The sequence below is a fragment of the Biomphalaria glabrata genome, chromosome 9 (genome assembly GCF_947242115.1).
Source record: "Biomphalaria glabrata chromosome 9, xgBioGlab47.1, whole genome shotgun sequence".
Taxonomy (NCBI): Eukaryota; Metazoa; Mollusca; class Gastropoda; family Planorbidae; genus Biomphalaria; species Biomphalaria glabrata.
The window spans coordinates 23,352,119-23,379,785 of NC_074719.1; the positions used below are offsets into that span (position 1 = coordinate 23,352,119).

General features: G+C 31.4%; 1 protein-coding gene across 9 annotated transcripts; it reads right to left on the minus strand.

Moving 5' to 3' along the window:
- Positions 1-1,586: 1,586 nt before the first annotated feature.
- LOC106067763 (outer dense fiber protein 2-like) lies at positions 1,587-27,667 on the minus strand. 9 transcript variants are annotated; one of them, XM_056041070.1, is made up of 24 exons: positions 27,359-27,667; positions 22,931-23,034; positions 20,852-21,004; positions 20,438-20,581; positions 20,134-20,187; positions 19,547-19,734; positions 18,717-18,776; positions 18,342-18,398; positions 18,187-18,225; positions 17,042-17,132; positions 15,992-16,237; positions 15,624-15,695; positions 15,363-15,479; positions 14,902-15,017; positions 13,277-13,456; positions 12,451-12,586; positions 11,427-11,537; positions 10,961-11,008; positions 8,846-9,109; positions 8,534-8,634; positions 6,941-7,022; positions 6,246-6,359; positions 5,705-5,797; positions 1,587-4,483 (listed from the first exon to the last, which is right to left on the minus strand). In XM_056041070.1, exons 1-24 carry the CDS (start codon positions 27,366-27,368, stop codon positions 4,304-4,306), a joined length of 2,760 nt encoding a protein of 919 aa, XP_055897045.1. In that variant the 5' UTR covers positions 27,369-27,667; the 3' UTR covers positions 1,587-4,303. The 9 variants fall into 9 exon arrangements, with proteins under 9 accessions (XP_055897045.1, XP_055897046.1, XP_055897051.1 ...); XM_056041071.1 differs by lacking the exon at positions 18,187-18,225; XM_056041076.1 differs by lacking the exon at positions 13,277-13,456.

Below are 27,667 nucleotides of genomic sequence, written 5' to 3' on the forward strand. Positions count from 1 at the left end.
GTAGAATTGCACAGGTCATGAACTTTTTTACCAGACTGATCAGTGTCATCATAGCCTCAGGAAGGTGAATGGGCATTTAGATCTCCAGCTATGATAGTGTCTACAGTTATTGTCTCTCTGACATCTAAAGCCAGTTCTTGTTTTGGTGGATTATAAACATTGATGCACTTGAAGCGTCTATTATTTTTCCAAATTTCTAATACCAAAGTGTCTGTCCTCCCCTGACTCAAGTCTGTGGACACTTTCTTTTATGGATTAGACTATTCTTATATTGTTTTTCTTGTTGCTTAGTGCAGACTGTTTCTAAACAGAAATATTCTTGCCCTTAAGATTATATAATTATTTGTGTACTCCTACTTTGTCATTAAATTATAAACAAATATTGCTTTAGGCAAAAAAGATTCAAAAGAATTTTTATTATCAGATACTTTGGTTTCATTATATTTCTATAATCAATATTCACTTTTCAATTCTTGTTTACTTGTTGAATGTTATAGTTGGACATTAAGGGAGCTGAAAGAGATGTACATCATGACTCACCAAACCAACAGTCTAAAGTGAGATGTACATCTGTAGAATGACTCACCAAACCAACAGTCTAAAGTGAGATGTACATCATGACTCACCAAACCAACAGTCTAAAGTGAGATGTACATCATGACTCACCAAACCAACAGTCTAAAGTGAGATGTACATCATGACTCACCAAACCAACAGTCTAAAGTGAGATGTACATCATGACTCACCAAACCAACAGTCTAAAGTGAGATGTACATCATGACTCACCAAACCAACAGTCTAAAGTGAGATGTACATCATGACTCACCAAACCAACAGTCTAAAGTGAGATGTACATCTGTAGAATGACTCACCAAACCAACAGTCTAAAGTGAGATGTACATCATGACTCACCAAACCAACAGTCTAAAGTGAGATGTACATCATGACTCACCAAACCAACAGTCTAAAGTGAGATGTACATCATGACTCACCAAACCAACAGTCTAAAGTGAGATGTACATCTGTAGAATGACTCACCAAACCAACAGTCTAAAGTGAGATGTACATCTGTAGAATGACTCACCAAACCAACAGTCTAAAGTGAGATGTACATCTGTAGAATGACTCACCAAACCAACAGTCTAAAGTGAGATGTACATCTGTAGAATGACTCACCAAACCAACAGTCTAAAGTGAGATGTACATCTGTAGAATGACTCACCAAACCAACAGTCTAAAGTGAGATGTACATCTGTAGAATGACTCACCAAACCAACAGTCTAAAGTGAGATGTACATCTGTAGAATGACTCACCAAACCAACAGTCTAAAGTTCCAATTTCAGCTGGTTTTGATTTTCATTGAAGGACTATTTGATATTTGGGTGACAGATATCTGTTAAAAAAAATAATCACTGGTGGTGATTGGCAATTCAGAAGATTTGTCCACCATTGTGATTATTATGTGATCATTATTGACAGATCTACTAGTAAACTTGACATCAGTTTGTCAATATTAAAGAAGCTTAGGTTGTAATTGTGTTTGGCATTTAAACATATTTACACCAAAAATTTCTACACAGCTAAATTTATCTAGAATCATTTTAATGTAGACAATAATATTTATTACAATGTATGAATAAAATAAAATGAAAAATTTAATAAATTCTAGCAATCCAAGTTTCTATGTATCACAGATCAGTCACTATCAAATAGGTTGATAAACAAAGCACACACACAATCAAACCATCTAGTCATCAATGTACAATATACTTAACTACAGAGATATAATGTGTTCAGTCAAATATAGTTTAGTTTAGGATTTTTGGCACAATTCAAACCATGTCATGCCCAAAATCCCACAAGGGTTACTCCCCGTATCTAGGTCAAGTATTAAGAGTCACACATCTGAGGTATTAAAAATATAGTACAACTGTGTGTACAAAAAAATCTGTATCATAAAGTTAACATGATTTACTTGATCTATAAATATGTTTATGTGAATCACTCATAATAACAACAAAAATCTGAAAAGTAGGTAGAGAACAAAAAAAAGTGTGGTGTTGTTAATTGAAAACAGAAGTAAAAAGTCTTAATTTTGTGGAAAGTTAAAATTGGTAATATTTTATTAACTCTGAATCACTATGATTTGAATCTAATGATTCAATACTTAAAAGTCATAAGCAATAATAATAAAAATTATACTTAAATTAGACTACAGAAAGTGAGTCAAGATAATAACAAGATAAGAAAATGACCTTAGAAAACAATAGAAGTGATTTCTACAATATTTTTAAAAATCACAAATAGGCTACTAAAAAATATCAATCAAGCCTGCAAGAGCCCATTGTATTCTCAATACAAAACCTTTACTGGAAAAAGTGTACATGTTCTTAAGTGTTACGTTTTCTAGAAACACAATTTTTGTATAGGAACAATATTATACACATCTTCAATAATCTTTTAAAGTTATTCAGAAAACTGTTAGTAAAACATTTCTCTTCACTAACACAAAGATACAACTGAGATTGTCTGTTAAATTTTAAATTCCAAAAGCAAAAAATATAAACATTTTTCTCATGTTATAACAACACTCTAACACTTTCATTAGCGCTATCAACAAAGAATCTTGCTCTATCAAACTAATAATGTTTCCTCAGTAAAAAAAAACAACTTTAAAAATGATGAGCTCAAGACTATCTGACTTTATGAGGGTAAAACATTAACTAGAAGTTTTCTTACAGGCAAGTCAGTTTGAGACAGCTGCTCAAATACCAAGGGAATTAAGCTAAATAAACAACTATATAATTGAGTTATCCACTGCTTGAAGAAATGCTCGAAATCAAGCACTGGCAACTTCTCAATGTATACAAAACAATAAGTTTAAAAGTTCTAAATTGTTAAGGAGTCCTCAAAACAAATAACACTCAAATTTTTTTATCAAACAAAAGTTACCTTTACAGAACTTTAAAATGTAAACATCCTTTAATCCTTATGTTAGTGCATAAAGACAGCAGTCATCTAGTTTACAAATTAGAAAAGTGTGTGTAAAGTTTTACAAACAAACGAAAGTTTGAAACAATTTAGCAATCTTTTGGTTTATCAAGAAAAATAGACCAAAACTTTTCCCCTTAAACACGGATAATCACTAATTAATTTTATGTTCACAAACATCGTGGACGGAGACAAAACAGATTTTCAAATGTAAATAAACAAAGAGACTAATTACAATAAAATATTTTGGCCAAAAAAAACACAACAACAAATGAAATCCTGAATTTATGATGATGGCTAAAAAGAAACTGTATGCAAATTGGTGGAACAGATAGCTAGGTAAAAGTCTAATTTAAAAATGAAAGGGATCATACTAATGTATTACATATATATTTGATATAAAGTGCTTTATAATGGATTTAAAAAGAGACAATGGCCAAATACATTTTTTTCCAGCTGATAAAAAATTGAAACCATTATCTTCTAGTTATCTAGATGTTACCTTATTTAAATTCGCATTACCACTTTTTAATTTATAAATTTTGTAATAGTAATTAGTGTAATCTAGCCACCCACATTGCAACCTTCTAACATTTTCTTGACAATCACCATATTTATAAACAAAATAATATTTAAATTAATGTTTGTTGAAATGTGAAAGTTACGCATTGTGTTTAAAGAAAGAAAAGCACATTAGGCCTAATAACTGATTCAACCCTGATTTCATAATGCTGATGTATTTAAAAAAAAATAAATATCAGTTACATGGATAATGAAATGACTAAACAAAGAAAAGAAATACATACAAAGGTTCTACATTTTTTCAAGTGAAATATATTTATGCATCAAATTATTAGAACAGTTTGGTGATCTTCAAAAATATGTCATAAATATAGTTTTTATCCTCAACTCAACAGAGACAAAATGATAAAAACTTGTGATTTCATTTTCATAATGATTATTTTCATCTTAATGTCACAGAAACAAAGTCAAAGAAAAGTACAAATGAAATATTCCTAAGTCACAACTATTTGTATTATCTGAGTGATATATACTAATGCAGAATAATTAAAGAGATATATAAATTAATGTATACAATGAGTATGTGGACAAAAAGATCTGTAAGTCCCGTGGAATATATTTGATAGTATTCAAGAATAAATAAATATTAGAAAACTAGAAAAATATTTTTTGTTGTAACATAGTTACAAACTTCACTGCCATATATACATGAATTCGTTTCAAAAGAGACACTTTAATCACAACGAATCAGACAATTGGAAGCTAGATAGATAGGTATGTGCTACAAGGTTAAGGGAACTGCTTGACAGGAGATGGTGGAGCTGGAAAAGAGGAGGATGTTTCACCAAATACATTGGAGTATGAGTTCTTGAGGAACTGGACATAATTCTGCATGGAACGGTTGGTGGAATGGCACTGTTCCAATCTGTCTTTCAGGTCATATAGCCTTGAATTAAACTTCCTTTCATTCTGAACAAGATAAACATTTATTTAGTCATTGTTTTATAAATAAAGAAAAACATTTATTTAGTCATAGCTTTATAAATAAAGATAAACATTTATTTAGTCATAGCTTTACTATGGCACAGAATTACTACACGAGCCTTATGTGTAGCAAAGTCATACAGTAAATCATACAAAGTCTGTTTCCTACATAGATCTCGCTCAATAGCAAGAATTACCAAATGTTTCAATCTATCTGAGAATTGTTAACCTCAAGTAATTCTTCATTAGTTTGAGGTGCAAGAAGCTTTTTTCACCAGATTCCACAATTACATGATAATGCTGTTTTTTTTTATCTTGCATAGGATTGGCGTTTTCCATATTGAATGTCAGCCCAAAATGAAAATTTTTGTCTATATATTTAAGGAGATTAGAATGTTTTCAAAAGATTTTAATAATTTCCGGATATTTCCAGGACTTTTTCATATATTTTGTAATTTTAGGAAATTTCCAGGAGCTCCTGGTAAATCAGGAGGCCGCGGAAAATCTGTCATATGTTATAAAATAGTTTAATTTAATAATTTACACCTAGGATTAGCGAGGGGCCTATGAAGGTGTGGGGACCACTGTGGTTGCATAGATTGCAGTGGCCTAAAGCTGGCCCTGCAAAATAGGGGCCTATCCTAGCCACCGGTCAACTAGTAATTTATAAAATCTCAAAATATTCTCAGACTTGCTCAATATTTTTTGGAATGTCTAAAACTAAACAAATTATATTTTGTTTGGTAGCAATCAGAAATCACAGCACACAGGTATAAGTTGCCAATGTCTCAGGAAATAGTTTTTTAATCTTTGGAGAAAAGGGAAACTAAAGTAGATCAAGATAAATTAGCATTAAAACTTTAACAATTAAAGTCAAGTACAGCCTATCCAGCATGAAGAGTATTGTATCTTTAGTGTTACTCAGTGGTTGTTAAGCAAACTAATGAAAATCTTAAGTTTCAATATAGAAAGGTCCTCCTCCCCAAAATGACTTAAAATAACTTTTGGATACATGAACCAAAAAATTAAGCTCAAAAATGTAAAATATTGATGTGATCATTTTGTAAGTCATTTATCATTTTATCAAAGAGAAATAGAGCCATATGATATTAAACAAGTAATATAATTTTTTGTCTGGAATAATGGAATACCATTTTTCTAATCAATAAACCAGAAATCAAAACTTTCTGAAACAATAAGACTTACCTCTTCTTTCTCTCTCATAATTTTGGCCAAATCTGCTCTGAGCTGGCTGAGTTGTGTCTCTAGATCAGCTATACGAGACTGGTAGGTTCTTTCCTAGAATAGAAACACAATATCCACATGTATTGGTACAGGAAACATGTTATATATATTCATGTTAACGATCAATAGAACATTATATGTTATAATTGGCAGTATATATTTTTCTTAATATGATATACAATTTGAAAAGCAAGTAGTTTAAAGTGCTTAAAAGATTAAATATTTAAATGCTGAATAAATAGCATCATGTTGTAATAAGTCAACATCTAAAGTCCCACCATCAATTCTGATGTCTTCAAGTAGGAAGAAAATATTATTTTACTTTTGTTTTGTGGTGGTATTTTATGGACCACACAAATGATAAATATGACACTATATAAAGGTATGACTTAATATTTGTTGAACTTTTCCATGCAATATTCTCTCTAGGAAAGATGTTAATGAGCTAAATGTCTTTTGTGAAAAGAATCAAATGGCCAGACAGTTTCTGAAGTGACACTACCTTTGAAGCAAAGCGTTCTCTGCTGTGCTCCTGTATCTGTCTGTTGTCTGATAGAGCATTTTCTAGCTGTCTTGTCAAACTCACATTCTCTCTAGCTTTCTCTTCAAGGCGGAGCTGACAATACATGCATGTGTTCAATTAGGGGATATTTTGAACCACTACTAATTGTTAATAGATTTTATTTTATTTATATTAAGTTATTGAACTAACATATAAATAGATGCAGATGTCTAATTATGGAGTGTGTTTGCCTGTTTCTGATGTAATCATAAGCACTAAATAGCCAGATACTTTGGTTGCATAGGCTTGAAAAGATTCTAATGTAGCCACAAGGAAGTTTGTCATAGTTGAAGTTTTAAATAAGGCAGTGCAAGTTGAAGAGACAAGCAGTAGCAGAAAGAGGTGTAGTTCAATGCAAGTTGTAAGTTGTTGAAGACATTATCATTTCACTTGTGTTTCTAAATACCGGTACATTGAAGTTAAAAGCTGTATATGAAAGTTTTTTGTTTTTTTTTGATGATAGGAAGCTTTTCAAGTTTTATTCAAGTTTGGCCCTAAGAATATGATATGCATACAACAGTTTAGTTGTACTAGGTGTTTGGAGCTACAACCCAATGACTGAAAGGCAACACTAAAATTCAATAAATAAAAAGATGACTGTCACTGAACACCAAGAGACTTAAAAGTGTACTCACTGACTCTTGGTGCAAGACTTCCTGCATCTTAACCTGACTGGTATGCAATTCTGTGTTTTGGTCTTCTAATTCCTTCAGCCTCCTTCATGACATAGTAAATATATAACATTTATCAATATGAAATATATACACCATTACAGTAACAATTAAAAAGTAACACAAAATAAGGATCTTGTTAAACAAAATAACACAAAACAAGGTTATTGTAAAACTCATATTCTCTAGATGTCAATCTCTATTTCAGATTTTTCTCTTGCGAAATTAGAAAATACTTGTTGCTTTGTTTCACATGTTTCAAACGTTCCTTTAGAATTATTAGCCCAAACCTTTCAGATTGCAGGGGATGCGACAGGTAGGGTTGAAACCTGGACCATCAAGATAACAGTCCAAAGTGCATACCACAAGATCAGGCTACCACATATCAGTCATTTCTAGTTATTCTATAAACAAATAGATCCCGTTTTATTACATCTAAAACGGGACCTTAAATAAGTGAACATCAATACTGACCATTGGGAAGACATAGCTCTAGACCGCACCAGATGGAGAGAGACAGTGTGAACAAGAAAACTATGGACAGTGAAAGAACATGGGTCTCAGCTCAGGAAGAAAAACATACAATACGAAAATTGGCCAGCTCCTCTACCACTGAAGCAAAAGCCACCTTAACCTGTGATATTTGTGGACGGGAGTGTCTCTCCAAAATAGGGCTCCACAGCCACATGAGGTGCACAAGATGAACCGTAATCGTTCTACCACTGAAGGAGGCCAACACATAAACATATATTACTTGGAGTTACAGCAATGCATTGTCCAAACAAAATCAAAACTAAAAACTGCAACACAGCTGTACAGCTAGGGATAGAGAACTCTGAAATGAAGATCGCCAAATCTAATTGTGATATTAAAAGATTCTTATTTGTATGCCTTTTGATTACATCTAGCAATTCTGAAACTAACATTGGACACAAAAAGAATGATTTAATATCAATCTTAAACAAATAAAAAATTGTTTCATACAAGAAAAGGTTATATTTGGAAAGAAATACAATATTTTTTTTAATTTTTACTTCCAGTGAAATCTTTAAGTTTCAGTAAGTACTTTGATAACTGTAACAAAAGGTCAGCAAGCTTTCAGGTACCACATTCAACTGCAGAATTGATTTAAAACTCAAGATGACTATTGGAATCATTAAAATATTCTTCAAAGCTGCATATTTTATGAAGAGGCCTGTTCCAAATACTGCACTGCAGGATAACTCTGGTAAAGACAAATGAATGGAGAACTGGCTGATTTGGAAACTACTGTAGTTCCTCTTATTCCTTCCAAAAAATAATGAAAAGACTGAAGAGAACAAATAAAGAAATACATGGCAAGAGAGAATAAGCAGCACAGTTCTACCCAGTATATTCACCACCCTCAGGTAACACTACCTGTTTTAGCTCGATCATAACTGCCACGTGGAGGACGAACAAATCCCCAAAGTCATCCATTGATATGATAATATGACTTTACAAAAGGGTATTATGACATTGCACATAAAAAAATATACTTTTTTTTCTCAATGCTGATATTTAGGGTCACCATCTTACCTTTCCAATTGATCATACTTGGATTGCAGAGATCTGTTGGAGTCTTGTGAATCATTGCATTTATGTTTGAAATGCTCCACTGTCTCAGAGTGAAACTCAAGCTGTAGAATAGATGAACTCATTAGTTCTCGGTAGATTATCTGATGCCTAGGATAGGTGATAGGGTAACAAACTTGGCTTACTTTTATTTGTCATACATCCCTTTCAGAATATAGTACCTGGTATATGCTTCGAACCCTTTTGGTTAACTAATAACTTCCTAAAATGGTTATTTACAACAGCTATAAACAAACAAAATTGGTTGTTCCTCACCTTAGCAGTAAGATCAGCAATAATTCTCATACTGTCTGCATGCCGGGACTCAAAGCTAGAAAGTTTTTCATTGGCTTCATGCAGTTTCAACTCAGTGGCTCTCAACATCTCAGGTAGGGGTTCTAGCTCCTGCAGACGTTGATGGAGCCTTATCTTGACCTTTTCCAGTTCTAGCTCCCCTTCTCTTTGAATTCTCTCCTTCTCCCTTGACTGTTCCTCCAGTTTGACAAATGATTCATCTGCCTCGTGCCTTGTCCTACCAGCCTGAATTTTTTTTTTTAATATAAGAGAATTAAAATTAAAATAAATCATTCAATATTTTAAATTAAAGATTATTAATTCTTAAAAGTATTACTGGATTCAATTTTTAATTCAATTCTGCATATTTAATCAAATAGAAAAAAAAAATTAACAAAAAAATCACTTCTAAAAAAAACATGTTACAACTACATTCATTTTTAAAAGAAACTTATAAGCTTTTTTACATACAAAAATGGAAAAACAATAAAATTGTTGCAAATGCTAATTAGGTCTCTGGTAAATATGACCAGCTGCTTATATTGAAAAAGTCCTACATAAGTGAAACAAAGTCCATTGCATACACATGATAAGCACCATAAAAAGCCATTCAATTCTTTGATAAACATGTTTGCAACTTTCTATCCACATTCCATTGCATTGTGTATGATGAATATCATGTAGATCATTTTCTAGAATTTGTTTATTTATAGAATAAACAAGCTCAATATGTTTCAGTATGTATTTTTGTATCTATTTTTTATTTGAATGTGTCTAACAACAACAAAATTAATACATAAATATTTTAATATAGAACTTTTGGGTACAGTATTTTTGTCTTCTAAAATAGTTTGTGCAATCAAATAAGCCAGTTATTTTAAAAAAAAAAAGGTTGCATCATGTAATATGCCATGAACTAAAATTAAAATACAGTGACATTAAAGAAGAAACAAATTTCTGAAAAAAAATAAATATTCTACATAATTGGGAACCATTAATAAATTAGAATGTTAAAAATTGTATAAAAAAAAAAGAATTTATTGCCTTAAAGAAACAGAACAAAACCAGCCGTAAAATATCAAATGACAGTCTAAATAAAAACTGACAATTTGTTGTTCAAATGAAATAGCTCTAGTGAAGTGACATAATCTACCAATGTGTTGGCTAACTTTTTGTTGGGCATGTCTGTGTAGCAGACGTGACAAGTGGGAGAAAACTTTCAGACCATTGAGCTCTGTCTACTGTGAAGTTGGACATTAAGAATAAAAAACACAAATATGAGAAATTGAATATAGTATAGGAACTAGAATAAGTGATTGCAAGCCAGTGAAATCATGTGTGTGTCACCATCACCTTTACAAAGAAACCATTTTTTCTTCTAGTTGAAATGACAATGACATTGGTTCTCTTCATAAACTGATGAATCTATAGGCCGGTGAATGTTTTGAAATGACAGAAGAGACAAAATAAGTGAAGTGACATAATCTACCAATGTGTTGGCTAACTTTTTGTTGGGCATGTCTGTGTAGCAGACGTGACAAGTGGGAGAAAACTTTCAGACCATTGAGCTCTGTCTACTGTGAAGTTGGACATTAAGAATAAAAAACACAAATATGAGAAGTTGAATATAGTATAGGAACTAGAATAAGTGATTGCAAGCCAGTGAAATCATGTGTGTGTCACCATCACCTTTACAAAGAAACCATTTTTTCTTCTAGTTGAAATGACAATGACATTGGTTCTCTTCATAAACTGATGAATCTATAGGCCGGTGAATGTTTTGAAATGACAGAAGAGACAAAATAAGTGAAAGTTTCTTAGTTGTGTTATTAAACTATGTTATACAAAGATCATTAGTCTCAAAGTAGAATTATCATCAGTTAATTATGTCTTTGCGGACACAAAATAACCATTAATTGTCTATAAACTTTAAGAAATTTGAAATATGGCACATATTAGCTACCAAGTCATTTAGTCTAAATTCAAGAATTCAAATCAGAATTGGTTGATAGACCAAAAAAAAAGTGAAAATAACTTTTTCAAAATAAATTAATTCTTATTAACAAAACTGAAGAATATTGAAATAGTTTTATTTACGAGTATTTGAGCTAAAGCTGGTTTCCATCTAATACAATCATTTAGAACCTACAAGAGAAGAAATCCACTTAATAGTCTTGTTTTATTTTAGAAGAAAACTGCAATTAAGTTCAGTAAAAATCAAAATTAAAGATTAAATAACAAAGTGAATTTCTGTCACACTCTCTAATGAATTTGACAGGCCAGTGTTTTATTCTGAGCCTTAGAATTATCTTCCAGTCTGTCGAGCAAGGAAAGGGTTGCCTGGATCAGTCAGGAAAACCAATAACTTAGCAGAGTCTTTAACTAATATGCATGATTATGTTGACACATAGAACATAATTATCTGCTCTTTTGAAGAAACATTTGTAATTTATAACTAGAGATAATAATAAATATGGAATGATAATTACTTTGGAGCATAAAAAGTTAAATGAGTGTTGAAATGAAGGGAGACAACTGATGTTGAAAAAGAAATGAAACCAACCTGTTCCTTGTATTCATCCACTAACTTCTCATACTGTTTGATTGTCCCCCTTAGTTGTTGAACATCTTCCTCAGACTGCCTGACTTTGCCTTCTAAAATAGTGACTGTACTCTAACATTGAAACACACAAAAATCATGGAATAAATTATTCATTAATAAATACAATGACTCAAACTAAGTAATGCAAGATGAAAAAAAAATTCAACTCGTAAGACCTATTGAAGGATTTCAGATAACTGTTTAGACAAGGTTGTGACTTAAGTATTTGTATTCTACTCTTCTCTAAAAGGGAGTTTCAGGATATTTGTCTGCCTCTCAGTCCACCCATCTTTAATGGGTACCTGACATTAGTTGGGTAAAAGTAAAAGCAGTTGGTCATTGTGCTGGCCACATGACACCCTTGTTAACCATGGGCCACAGAAACAGATGACCTTTACATCATCTCTAAAGAGTCAATATAAAAAAAAAAAATAATTTAATGATAGTTTTGTGAAGGGAATAGTTATTGATTGTCTTGACTTTCATTGCAAATTTCACTACTAATTTGTGATATTTTGGGTTTTTGGCATATCAGCACAATTTAGGCCATGTGGTGCCCATTCACTAGTAATAAAACACAGGATATAGTAAAGCATTAAAAAAGAGTAAACTCTGATGTCAGATTAAAAAAAGGGGCAAAGGTAGAAACATGTAAACTTTAGAAACAAATATGAGAGCCTTTAAAATAATATTCACAAGTTTGAATGAATGCTAATTTGAAATGTAATGCAAACTTGTTAATTGGAGAATCAAACATGATGGCTGACAGTAGTTCGTGGTCATTAATGAATATTATTTTCTAGGCAACTGTTTGTTTCACCTGATTCATCTAGTCAACAAAAACCTTGTCACATTACAGGTATAAAAGGAGACTATTTAGATTCAGATCATGCTTGTTGATAGTAAATAGAAGTTTATAAGGGTGTGGAATGCCATTTCCTAAAGATGAGTCTGACACACAAGTGTGTCTCTGATCCAATGTTACCTTAAGTCTCTCATTCTCCAGTCTCATGCTTGTACTTTCTGTCACTCTCTCATGAATCTTACTCGTCAGTGTTTCATTCTGAGCCTTGGCATTAGATTCCAGTCTGTCTACAAGAGCTTCCAGTTCAGCTATTTTCCTAGGAAAATTGTATTTAAAAAGTAAACTAAACAAATCATTACAGCCAGTAGCGACCCAAGGGGGTGGCAAGTGGGGCAACTGCCCCAGGCCTGTGGGGTCCCCGCGATAGGAAATTTGATGCTCCCCCAGGGCCCTGCGCACTGCTAAGGCCGCCCCTGATTACACCATTTAAAAATAATAAATGTTATCTTTGAACAAAATTTAAAACAATTTGCAATTTTCTTTTAATTAAATAAAAAGAAAAAAAGATTATTGAATTTAAAAAAAAATTAATGTAGTCAGAATATTGAATAAATAAATAATTCAACATTATTTAATGTAGTTTTACTATTAAAAAAAGCTTATAATTGATAGAGTATTAATAATCTGTTAAAATACAATGAGCTATAAACACACAGTATGATGAAACAGCAGAATATAACATGCAGCACATAGCATAAAGAAAAACATTATATTCAAAAAATATAAATAAGCACACCAAAGATATTGTTTGAAAATGTTGGGTACTGAGGAAAGCTACTTTAAATAAAGCTGTTTTTTGGTTAATGATATTGCAAATAAAGATAGATAAACTAGATGATATGTTGCTATGAATAACTATCATTGCTAAAACTTTTTTTTTAATTTAAAGATATTTTGAAAAGCTACAGGAAGTGTAGATGAGGAAAGATGATATGATCTCACTCACGCCCTATAGAGGCTACAGTCTTTTGTCAACAGTTCCCTCTCTCTTGCTAAGTTTTCAAACCTAGAGTTAGTTGTGGTCAGTTTGGCAGTTTGCTCTGAGCCCTGACATTGCAGTTCAGTCAATCGTTTGGTCAGGTGACTGACCTCCTCCTCCAACCTCTCTGCTCGGACCTTTTGTGCCCTGAATGTTATGTAATCAAGTGAAAGCACACAGAGATACAATTACAATATATAGAAATATATTTACATGTTTAACATGAATTATGATTATTCTTACAATAAAATGTAAAATGTTGATGTGGTTTCTGTGGATGTGAATGTAAAATATCTTACTTCTCTCAGATTTTCAAAATAAAATTGTTTATTAGAAATAACTTCTTAAAACTTAATTTTACTGCACAGAAATAACTTAAATAATTTAACAAATTTTTGTAATGTCAAACCAATTTTTTTTTGTTAATCTGACATTCCTTACAAATATTTTTTAAAATAATAAAAACAATTTAATGAATCATCATCACAATCTCAATATCCTTAGTTTTTAAATAAATTCATTAACATCTTAACACATTATGAATATCTTATATTGTTATACAATTTTTAAAAAGGATTAAAAATGTATATAAGTTAAGTTTGGGCTGTTTATAAATGACAAGAAAACTTTTTTTTTAAGGGTAGTATTAGCATAGCTAATTTAAATTTAAAAAAAAAAAATTTAAGTTAGTTCTAGTTTGTGTAGCATAAATTATTTCCTGTAAAGAATATATGTCAGTGAAACAAAATAAATAATATCAACTCAAATGTAAATTTACCATTTTGAATGAAAAAAAAACATTTACCATTTTGAATGAAAAAAAACAAAGAAAAAAAAACAACATTACATTGTAACTAAAATGGCTACTTACAAAATATAAATGTAAAGTCAAATGTCCAATTTTCATTAAGGTAGACCAAGTACAACGAAAGCTAATTTTTTTTCTTTTTCAAATTATAAAGGAAACATTAATACAATAACAATAATTGGACATTTGAATAGCTAGATAAAAACTATTTTTCCTTTTTTTTTTATGTTCATTTATACTTAGTAAGAGTGATTCAATTTTTAAAAATGTGCAAAATAAATAAAGCCTTAACAGACTACAAAGAACTAATGACTAATTTGTTTGAGAGATTCACAAGTACTGTTAAGCACAATATGAAGCACAAGGTATAAAGTAACATCTATGTGGATACATTAGATATAAGCAAAGGTTACTACTAAATAGATAAAAAGAGATGGCAGTGCTCCCACACAAGCTCAAGCGGCAGTAGTAATACACACTAAGACTAATAACTGAAGACCCTCAAGCAGTCAAGACACTTCTAGGAATAATCAAGTTGATAAGCTATATTCAGTCTAATGTAAATTACACAGCGTCCCTTTTTGTGAGAGCTGATTGAAAAACAGACTGCATAAGCTTCCTGAATAATAAACAGTGGCAGGGAAGAGCTTAAAGTCTATAGAGTATATGCAGCTCGTGGTTTATGAAGAAATGTGAATCATAATGTGACTCGTATGTCTCTGCTTCAAAGTCTTCAGTTATTCAGAAGAAAAAGGTATTGTAATGCTTTTGATAGAAAATTTACCTAGCAGCTTTCTTCAGTGTTTCTTTATCTTTATCTATTCTGTTCTTAGATGAGCCCGACAACTCTTGAAAATGTTCCTTCTCTACCCGTTCCTTTGTCAACTGGCCTTCAAGACTCTATTTAAGAAAAAGAAAGCAAACATGCATTTAACAATTACAAAAAAAAAAAAAAAAAAAAAAAAAAAAAAAAAAAGGTTTCTGAGTTTTAAACATTCATAAATCAGATAATAAAGATAATCAGAAAGATAGATAATGAAGATAAAACAGTATCAACTGTGTTCTTTAAAATCCCTTTTTAATGTTTTCATATGCAATCATATAAAAATGTGTTGATATCTAACATATCCTAGAACATCTAACAACTTCAGTCGTGAAACACTTTATGAAAACTTGATGTCTAGCTCTTAGAAAATTTACTTCTCAGAAAATAAAAAAATACATAAAAAAGCCAGAATTAATTACCCTAATCTGTACTGCCATTCTGTTACAATCTGCTTCTTTGAGCCGCAGCTGTTTCTGTAAGTGGGCCCGTGTACTCTCCAGTGAGCCCTGTAAGTTACCCAGTGCCACTCTTTCTTCCTGTTACAATTGTATCAAATGCAAGAGCTAATTGTATTGTCTATTGAAGAAATGTATTTAGCTCAGAATATAACTATTTATTTATGTTTCTATCATCTTTTAAACAACCTAAAATATACATTTGACTATAAAAACCTTACTAACTTTTTCAACATGGAGCTGATTTCTAAGTTCAGATATTAAACTTTCACAATCTAAAAGTTGATTTTTCATTCTCTGAAAAGAAAAATGTATTAAAAAATTTATAATTTAAAAAAAAATTATTTTAAAAATCTAATAATTTCTAAAGAAGACAATTTTCACATCATCATCAGCCATATGATTAGAATGTAGAAAAATGATTTATTCAATGAAATGTATTAGTTCCTACTTTTGGTGATCAAATCCATCATTTCTTTACATAATTATGTATTTATTTGATGTGATTTTTTTTTTCAATGAAAAGATTTAGTAATGATCTGTGTGACAGCTTTAACTGCATTTGTTGTACTTAAACAAATAAGAAGACTAACCTCATTGACCATATCAGCATCAGCAAGTTTTCTCATCAGCACATCTCTCTGTTCACTTAAACGTAAACTCGATGCCTCAATTCTGTGCTGGTCACGGAGAAGCCTCCTTAATGTCCTGTTGGAAGCCTCAAACTCTGCCATGGCCTCTAAAAACAATTCTTTCTGCTTAGCAAACCGTGCTTGGTCAGCTGTAGACATGTGGTAGTTATCTCTGAGGCGTTTGATTAACTCTTTCAGATCTCGGACCTAAAAACACAAAACGTAAAAATATTAGACTATGTTTCAGATGTATTTAAAAAGTAGAGCAAAATTTTCTTTCCAATGTTTTTGTACAACAAAAATTATTCTATGTATAACAATATTTAATATTCCAAGGTTGTTATCTCAAAGTTAAACAATTCTTTTCTTTTTTAGTTAATTTTGAGCACTATTACTGCCTACAATTAGAATAAATGAAAGGTAAAGTTTATAAGTTTTCCCCTCATACAGACTTTATATATTCAAGTTTTCTATTGGGAGGAGCGGTGACTGAGTGGTAAAGTGCTTCACTTCTGAACCAGGGATCCTGAGTTCAAATCATGGTGAAGACTAGGAATTTTTAATTTCGGGATCTTTGGAAGGCTCTGAGTCTCTTATGGGTACCTGACATTAGTTGAGGAAAAGTAAAGGCAGTTGGTGGTTGTTTTGGCCATGGGCTACAGAAACAGATGACCTTTACATAATCTGCCCTATAGATTGCAAGGTCTGAAAGGGGAATTTTTATATTTTGCTATTAGTGCTGATGATACTGACATTGGTCTACTAAGAAAGAGTGTGCTAGTAAGAAAATATGGGTAGTTATTTTCAGATCTGCAAGATTCCCCCAAAAAATTGGTAAAGTGCTATTTGTACTGGCAATGTAATACTGGAAATGGCTATCAGAATAAAATGCAAACTGTAACAAATGAACTATTTTCACTAGAATATATTGTGATAAAACGTATAAATGTATTTTAGTATTAAAACATTTCTATCAGATAAATAAGTAGTTAAATAGGGAGCATAGATGACCTGGTGAGCTGCAGCCTGACTGTCCATTTCAGCCTCAATCAATTTCTTCATCAGTTTTTCTCTCTCATAATTAAGAAGATCTTTTTCACTTCTATAAAAAAAAGTAAAGTATTTATAAATATTTTTTACAATCACATAAAAAAAAGAATATCCTTCAGGCCTTTGAATCCAAAGCCAAGAAATACACATGTTCAACATAGGGTTCACAGAGTTGATTTGATTTCAACAAAATACAAACTTCCACATAAGTCAACACCTTTTTACATTAAAATTAAAGAATCAATAATCTAATTTGGTCTAAATAGTGTTACATTCCTTAATACTGCAGTACTCCAATGTTCAAAACAAAAAATAAAAATTCAAATTAAAGACTCAGTGGTTCATAGGGCAAATGATGTCAAATGTACCTGATTCTGAGACAAATTTGTAAATAGTAATTAGGATGCTATAGGGTGCAATGAGTATGTATGGCCTCCTTCAGTTATGAATTGACTATGGGTCATCTCAAACCAGATAAATACCTGTGCTTAACCTGTAAAGTCTCCACATAGCTGATCTATCCAATAGAACAGCAGATGCCAATACAATTTGGAAATAGCTGCATGGCAGGTTGTAGCACTGTAAGCTTCAAACTGTCAAAGGGTTGAGGGCTACTGATTGTTCTTCAGGGTTAACCCCCAAAGCCTTTCCCTTAAGTCTGTATTTACATTTCCTAGCTAAGATCAAGTCTCTATTTTCAGGAGATTAAATCTAGTAGAGCTTAATCTAGTAGAACTTAAGTTAATGTGCCTACAATCCACCTACCCTAGTGCATGGACAAGGCTTGTAGCCTCAAAAAAAAATAATGGTAACTAAGCACACACTGATTTTTCTTTGTACATGAACTCAGATTAAATTAATGAAGACTATTAAAATATTTCTCATAATTAGACAGAGAGTAACTTAAGTTATGATAACAAGGCCAGTATATAGCTGTTATAAAAACATTAACACAACTTCAAGAATTGAGAAATAAAACAATAAAACTTAATAAGGAATTGTGAATGAAAAATAATTCACATACAGAGTAAACATGATTTCATATAACTCAACAGAAGCTGAACAAAATATACAGCAAATGCATACACAAAATGTCAACGATGCACCTTTGATCAGACAGATGGACTGAGCTCTTCACATCAGAACTATAAGAAATATGTGCAAGAGTTATAGCTTCAAATATCTTTGTAGAATACTGAAGCACATGCAAAACTAAGTGTTTATTTAATCAAACTCAAGAGTTTTGTTAGTCATCCCTCACCTGGAGCCAGTGTTATACAGATTTAGTGAGCTACATTTACTTGTATGATGGGAGCAACTGAAAATCAGTGATTTCTATTAGGTCATTGTATCTCAGAGACATTTATGATAAATATTCCAAACAATGTAATACTTTTTTTATGTTAAAAACAGATAAGATGTTTCTATATTGGTCAAAGTTTTTTTACTGGCTTGATAATATACAAATTGTAGAGAAACTATTTTGCAGGAATTTACTATGTTTCAAAAAATTATATATTTAAAATTCTCTACAAATTTTACATTAAATAAAAATAAGTGTTGCAGAAAAATATGTATAAAGAATTTACTTCAACCATACAATTAAGACATAAAACTGTTCAGACATTTGTCAAACCTGGAACTCCATGAGCTGGTCTCATGATCATTTTGTTTCTTATTGGTACACAGTTCTTTACTGTTTAGAAAACATATACATCTATGGTCATAATTTTTCAAAAAATTTTTATTGCTGAATTCAAGAAACATTTTTTTTTAAAACTATTTAAATGCTACTAGTGGGAATAAGATATTGTAAGAACATACCGGGCTTTGAAATGTATTTATATTTACAATATTTTGGTCTCTAGCCTATTCATAACTAGAAACATCGAATAGGATTTTCACACTCTAAAAAGTTACCTTCTTAATGGAAAATGTTATGGCAGGATTAGGAATTTTGCGGGAAAAATTACTTGCTTCATAAAAAGGGAAACTTTTGACTTAGGGACAATGACATGACGAATTAAAAACCAGGACTAGGATTTAGGAAGTAAACACAGAAGACTTTTGGTAGTAACTAAAGTAGAGATTTAGCTTGAGGACATTTGAAAGTTCCCTTCATTATTATTAAACTTCATATTTGACATTCACTATCAGCGTTAATTAACTTACATTTTTGTTCATAATTTGAGTGTTAACTCTGTTTGACTTATCTGACACTTATAAGACACATCGCGGAAGCACCTTACCAAAATCCTTTGCTAAACAATTATAATTGAGCAGTTTTCAAACAGAAAGAGAAAAAAAAAATCTTGTAGGGTTGTACATAAAGTGTTTGATTGATAAACTGTCACACTTCCACCTGGAGAAGGACAGTTCATATTTCTGAAACATCAGGCATTATTAGTATAAACCATTGATAGAATATTTCATATACTACATAGGTATAGCTAGAATTATACTCACTTTGTTATTTCTGCCTCCTCTGCTATCAACTGCATGTTTTGCCTGAGTATTTTGTTCTCTGTTTCTGTGACGGCCAATTCCTCCTCCACATTCTCTAGCTCTGCCTCCTGTCTTTCCAGCATGCGTGTGGAGGAGTTGAGCAGATCATCTTTATGCTCAATTTCTTTCAGGGCTTTTTGCAAAACAACCTTTAAAATCAGTATTTGTACAAATTATTGGGTTAATTTCATTACAATGCATCTTCACTGTAGCATGTTATTAATGTTAGCATCTTTTGTTTTGTTGGCCTCTGTAATTAATTAATGAAAAAGATTTTTATTTTTTTCTACATGCAATATTAGTAGATATAATGAAAAGAATACAAGTCTTTTTAAATGCTACTTCCTTTATAATAAATATAATATCATCTATCAAACTCTAATGAAGCAAAACGTGATATGTTTGTATTCTCTAAAATATCTGATAGCACCAATTTATTAAATGATTTCAATAAAACAACAGAAAACAGGAACTATACAGAACACCAATTATAACTGAATCAATGAAATAGAGCTGTAAAAGTAATGCCATAACAATTTGTTTCTCACAAGTTTGAGTTCATGGGCAACACAGTGTAACCTGCAAGTGTTCAATGTCTTACCCTAAGAAGGACATCATTTAAAGCAAGTATCACAATATGTAATGTAATAAGTGTATTAGAGTTATCACACTAGTAATGTTATAGTGGCATTAAATAGGGATACCTGAAGGTGAATGTAATAGAGTGCATTACAAACAGAGTAATTTTAAAATGAAAATTGAAATGTAAGAATAACCAAGTGCAATGTAACTGTAACAGTAAATATGTTGAATTACAAGAAAAGTGAAATGAATTTTAAAAATCTGATCTACCTCATTCTTCAAAGAGCCTACTTCATTTAATAAGGTGTTGATCTTCTTTTCATAACATCTGACCTCTCCACCAACTCGCTCTTCTTCATCTGTTGACAAGTCACTACTTCGCAAATGACCAACCTCAAGTTTTTGATTTGCACCCTATAAAATTATTAGAATTAGTTAATTATTTGTTGATACAAAGATATTTAGAATAATATCAAATTAGTAGACATTTTGCTTCTACAATACAGTAAAAGTAAAAAAAAAATGGCTTCAATGAAAGGGGTTCATTTATAGAATAGACTTGATAAATAATGTGCAATATATTTTGGCATTTTGTTCAATTATAAAATATAGTCTAATAAAATTTATCTTATTATGAGCAATGCAAGATAATAATAGATAATAAATTAAATTAAATTCCTCTACCTGCCAGCTGATTCGACCTCCCCTTGTTGCTTTACCAGGTGCAGGCACCCAAGGACCTGATTTAGAAGGTGGGCTCACACTGCGGGCTCTTGCTCGAGAGGAAGCTGTTGCTTTCTGGAGCCTTGAATTACTGGATGACTTAGCTAATGTAGTCTAACAACATAAACATATTTAAAGCATTATATAATGATGTCTTATGTTTCTCAAGCTTTCATTTTGTTTTCTTGGAGAAACATCAAAACAAGAAACAATACCGAAAGATATTCTTCACTACACTAGGGACTAAAACTGCTAAGAAGAAAAGTTAGCCTACTGAGCTGTATCATATGAATTAACACATATGCAAGAGTTCTTTCTTCCATTCATCACTGAGATGACTATTGGATGTTTTTTATTTCAGCTTTCATACTGTTAACCTATTTTCAGAAAATTTAAAAAAATGGAAATGTTTATTCCCAGACCTGGAATGTGTATTTTAAGGGGCAAATGTGTATTTTCCTCAATATAAAGAAATTACTCAGGAAAGACTAAAAATCATTCAAGCATGTAACATACACGAAATGCAGCAATTAAAAGTTAACACAGCATAAAGACATTTTGTGCATTTGTCAAAATATTTACACTTTTAGTCTTTGTCATAAACTTTTCTAGAAAATGTTAGAATGATGCCGTTCTTATCACTTGGCAATGATTTTATTATCATAATGCCTCTAGTCTATTTCACATTCCATAATAGCGGAAACAGAAAATTCATTCAAAAGTATGGGAATTTTTGTTACAAGTGAAATTAGACTTAAACCAGATGTAATGGTTCCCTTAGCTGGATCAGTGACATCTAATTCTATAAAAGTAGTTTTGTTTATATGTAATTTCTTTACAAGGTATCCAGACACTGGAAATATTTTATCACATTTTGAAAGAATTTATTATAGATTTTTTTCTTTCAGACCATTCTTTGCAGAGTTAGCAATGAAAGCTTTAGAATCCTTAAAATAAACTTATTTTTTGTTTCAGGCAGATAATCCTAATTTCTCATTGAACTTGTTTCTAAAATTCAATCTGGGCTGCTGAAAGATAAAGCTATTTATTCTGGTTTCTGATGCTTGAAGTTTTATAAAACAAACAGATGTGTTGAAGGAGGGCGCAAGGAATCCAGAATTTTATAATTTTTATCATCATAATTAAAGCTTTTCTTTTGCAAACACATTCAGCCTTGAATGCCCCTGATTTCATTCTTTGAATGTAGGCCTTCATAATGGAACCTAGCTAGTCGCTAGTGATTATAACAGTAGTTTTCAATATGCCACAGAAGATACATTCTGCAAGTCAGGGCACATCAGTTTGATTTCCTTTATCATGCTAAGAGAGAGATTAAGCTCAACCAACATTTCTTCTATTAAAAACCTCTGTCCTTCTTACTTTCATCTAAACAGAAATATCTTCTGAAATTGGTGGTTTACAAAAAATCCTAACCCTGTAGGCAGCTTCATTAACAGTTGATTAGTTTTTAATGTGCATAGTGCTATTGAAAGATATTTTAACAATACAACGGAATAATGGTAGGCTTTTTTGTGAATGTGAAATACTAGAATCTAGATCTAGACCTATAGAAGGTTAGAACGGCCAATTTTGCCCATTGACTCCCTGATCTATAGAATCTACATATGATTAGCAGGAACTACTATTTTTTTTTTTTATTTAATTTAAAAAAATTTTTTTTTCTTTAGAGGGATAGAGGGGGAAATGCATATTTTCAGATGATAAACCATACTCATGTATTTTCACGTCCATTTGCGTATAAAATACGCAAGATGCGTACTTGTAGGCAACTCTGTTTACAATTTCACAAATTAAGTTAATGCAGTAAATGAGTACCAATTGTAGTCTATTCACTTCAAAAGTTAATCCCTTATGTATGTACTGCCAGCTACATGGTAAGTACATTGAAGAAGCTTAGGATACATTTAAAACTGCCCCCCCCCTTTCTTCCTCTCATAAGAATAAGTTGAAATAGATACAAGGGAAAAGTCATGAGCATTAAAAGATATTAAAAGACAAGGCAATGTTAGTGGTGAGTACCTTCTTTTTTCCTTTTTTAACATGTACATGGGTATCATCTGCATGAACATGGATAGGTGAAGTTGGATGAAGTCCCTTTTCTTTAGTCATTTTAGAGACTTCTCCTATAATGGAAAAATATGTTGTTTTTTTCATAGTACACTTGATGAATTCAAAGAAAGAGCAATGAAAATTTATACTTTTTTCTAGCAAAATTGTATTACTATCTAGGCTAGTGAATACAAAATTGGGACTGGTTAAATGAAAATCTTCTACTTCTAAATTTGAAAAATTCATTATTTTCAATTAAAATATACTCCAAAAAAAAAAAAAGAAAAAAAAAGAGAATTTGATTACATTAAGTAAAAAGAGCTTTAAATAATAAAATATATATATATATATATATTTTGTTGTAACTCTATTCCCGCACTGAGATACTGCTGAAGCAACGTTCTGGATCAACTGCATTAACAACAAGAGATGCCACCTTTGCTCTACGTGTCAGGTGACTAACGCCAGCAACAACTGTCAGGATGGAGAGACAGCGATTGCGACATCATCTTGAGAGAAACTTGGTCAATGGGCAAAGGAGAAAGCGGCACCCGCAGATAGCAGTATGGATGACGTTGTGGGGAACACGCTCCTAGCCCTTTGTGGCTCCCACAGACTGACCGCCACCTGCATTGACTAACTTCCACTACTCTGTAGGGTACCTGAATCTGTTCAGGACGAACAGAGCTGAGAAGGGGGCAATGTTGTAACTCCGCTCCAGAGCCACACTGATGGTGCGCATCAAAGCGCCATTCAACACAAGTAGTGGAAGACATGTTTAGACAGGAAGAAGGACTGTTGTGATGGAATTCTAAGCTGTCTTGGCTCGAGAGAACATCCTTTATGCTATCTATCAACTGTGTTGAGGACCTGGGGCGGTGCTGGGAAGTGTGTCAGTGGTCTGTATTGGTATTTAGGTAGGAAAGGACTGGTGTTACTTGAGATAGGACATTTTGGGACTTGATGGCTGGAGTCCATGCCTGTTTGTACTGTAAATAAATATCTAGTTTATTGTTATCTCCTGCCTTTCATTGAGTGCCTACCTTAGAGTTACAACAATATATATATATATTTATTTATATATAAATATAATAAATGTAAGTTTTTATATGATATTATTACAATGGCCTACATCATCATGAAAGCTATTAAGAATCAATGCCCCAAAAGTAGTTGGGATTGGACCAGATCAAAAAGAGACTGCTTATAGCATGAAAGTTACACTATTAGATACAAAAGTAATTTTAAAAACTACATCCAGACATCTAGATATACAGTGTTTTTTTGTAATTGTACGCACCAGTACGTTGTACCGGCACCTTTTTCAATGTGTGGAAAAAATAATGACTTTTTTTAATTTGAAAGTTAGGCAATCCATCACTTTATATATATATATATATATATATATATATATATTTCATTAGGAATTCTGTGGGAAAATGAATGTCAAGCAAACATAGAGTAAAGTGTTAAGTTCTAGCAAATTAAGCCCACTGGCAGCCATTTTCATAACGGTTTGACCTATAAAAAAAACTGGGTATATACAAAACAAGAAAAACATGAACAAACTTAAAAAAAATTTTTTTTTAAAATTGAAGTGATGATATAATCTCAATTAGTTCCCTTTATAGATGACCACACTAAATTGAAACAAACAATTTATAACTATATAACCTTCTATTAAATAATTTAATTACATGACTGTCATGACTGATCAAAACTAATTGATACAATTAGTGAATTACACTTCGTATACAAATATTTATTTTTTTTTTTTTAGTTTAAAAGGGCCTACAACGGATAATTCTACATTATTTTTGTTCTTATTGTACTGAAATCACTTTTCATGAACAAATTATTTCAATTCTAATTCATATCTAGATCTAGAATTTAAATTTAAGGCCTAAGGCTTAAACTTAAGGGTAAGGGAAAAAAATAACACAACATGCAATGGTAATAGTTTAGATGCCCAGATACCTTTACTCAGTTTACTGACCACCATGTTGTTTTTAAGCATATTTATCTCCCTAATCTATATTAAACTTTAAATAACTTTTTAAAAAGAGATTTTTGTTCTTATGCTGTCAACTTATGAATTTTTAAGTGTATTTACTGAAATGAAGGTCTAAAAAAATGTTAATAATAAATTGAGGAAGTTGTTTCTTCTTTTTTTCAATTACTTTTTAAAAGAGAGTTTTTTATTCTTATGCTATCATTTTAAATGAATTTTAATATTAGATCTAATAGCTGCTAGAAAGAAAGACAAAATAGTAAGAAAAAAAGTTGGCAAGTAATTCAAGGGAGATAGTCTAGTATTAAGCCTTAAAACCAAAATGGTGTATTTCCAATGACAATATATAATGGTAATAAGAAATAAAACTTAAAAATATATATTTTAAAAACTATTTATCTCCAAGGAAATCAAATTACATATTTGTAATCTGCATTTTTTTTCTGCATATTCTATTCTTAAAATATAAGAGAAACCTGATTTAGCGTTTCTAGTCACGTAAACTAATACTAGTTATACCGACATTTATCATTTAGACTGTCTATAGTATAGTAGCTTCTTATATTTTGGACACCCCATCAAATTCTCCTTCAATGAACGGGTCGCTTTTTTTGTTTGTAATTCATTTGTTTTTATGTTTGGAGCAAAAATCAACGTTTCGGGACTGCGCATGTCCAATTTTAGATAAGTTCCGGTAATTTTGTTCCGTTTTTCCAAAGCAGATGGCAGTTTTTTAGATTCTCGGTAACCATGTATGTAAAGCTGTTGTTTTAACCTCCCCCGGCAATTCATACCCATATAAGGGATGAAGGCTATATTATGAGCCTGTTTGATTGTAGGCTGATGGGCATATCAAAATAAGCTTCCAAACATCTTTAGAAAGACATTCCAATCACATTTATACCGTTAGCTGTTAAATAAAATTTAATAAGGGGGTGTACAACGAATAATAATGAATTCAGCTCATTCTCCTTCATTGGACACAGCAAAATCGTAATAAGAAATATTATTGGGATTAATAAATCTATGATTTTTTCAATGAATAAGCTTGACCTAGATCGAGATGTCTATAATATATAATTTATGAATGAAAGAAAAAGTGCGGGCTGCTAATTTGAAGCCAGAGACCATGCCCACTGCAGGTGATCACTCCAGATGAGCTGGCAGTGAGGAGAAGTATACACTCAGCTTGTAGTGTCACAAACTATCCAACAGGCAGTGGAGGGAAGGGGGAGAGAGTCATGAAAAGAATTATAAGCATCTATGGGAGGGAGGGGGGTGTTAATGTGTCACAAAACGAACATCCAACTTATGAAAACAAGAAGAGGGTCCTTGGATGGCAATTAAAAGAAAGACAGAGGAAATACATGTAGCCAATGTAGCCTAGTTGAAAATATCTTATTTATTAAATAATAATAATTAATTTATCGATATATAATCTATATAGATTTATTTCTGTCTGTTTCTACACATAGATTACATAGGTATATAAATAATAAACTATAAACGATATATATATATATATATATATATATATATATATATATATATATATATATTCTATATAGATCTATATTCTATAATATTATAGAGTTAGAGAGAGAGAGACAGAGAGAGAGTATATGAGGAAATAGACTATAAATACATATTGCAAAAGTGAATCTACTTCTTTTAATACAATCTAAAAAAAATTAAGTAACACAGATATAATTTATTAGCAATTACATAGTGGTGTACAATGACGGTGCTCACTGTCCAATTGAGGAGAAAGCCCAAAAACTGCGTTCAATATAGGAGCATGAAGTGACCCACTTTATTTTAAAATAAAATCTTGACTATGAGTGGTAATACAAAGGAATACAGCTATTTTTATAGTCCTTTAGTTGCAGAATAAGAATCTGCTTTCAGTTTTTTTGTAAGTTAAACCGTCACCAAATAAAAAAATAAAATAAAAATTTGACCTAGTTCCCGTAAGTCGGTGTTCAGGTATAAGAATCTACTATAGATCTAGTAATTAGTATTAGTATAGCCCGAGTGAGTGAACTATAGCCGTCTTCTAGTATAGAGTAATAGAGTATAGATCTAGTCTAATCTATATCTGCAACCACTACTAATTTGATTGTTTTTCAATTCTCAGTTTAAATTTTTTTAATGTTCACATTGACATCGGATGAATGATGATTAGATCTAAATTAAATCTGTAATCATCTATTAATTTAAATGCTGCTCCTCGGGCCCTCAGCAAGCTGCAACTTGAACTTCAAACTTCACTTGCTATCAAAAGTATTTTCATTATATTATAATCTTATGATTGTCACTTGAATAATATTAATCAAAATTTGATTTGCACTAAAATTATTTCATATTTTAGATAGCAGGTTTTATACCTTTGTTCATTTAAGTCTACTTTTTATCAAAGTATTTTTCCATGATCATGGTTTTAGTTTATGTCGGCCATATTGTATGTACACAAAAGCCAGATTTTTATGTAACAGATCTAGTGTCGCCTAATAAATTACTTAATAAATGAGTTATTCGAGATATTAAAAAAAATAGACTTTTAAAAATAAATTCGGACACTCCATTGGATACACTTTATTCTTTAGACCATACAAGTCGAACGTGGTTTCAAATATTAAATAAAGTGATTCGTAAATTTCAACATGTATTATTGTTAACCCATGGTTAAACCGAAA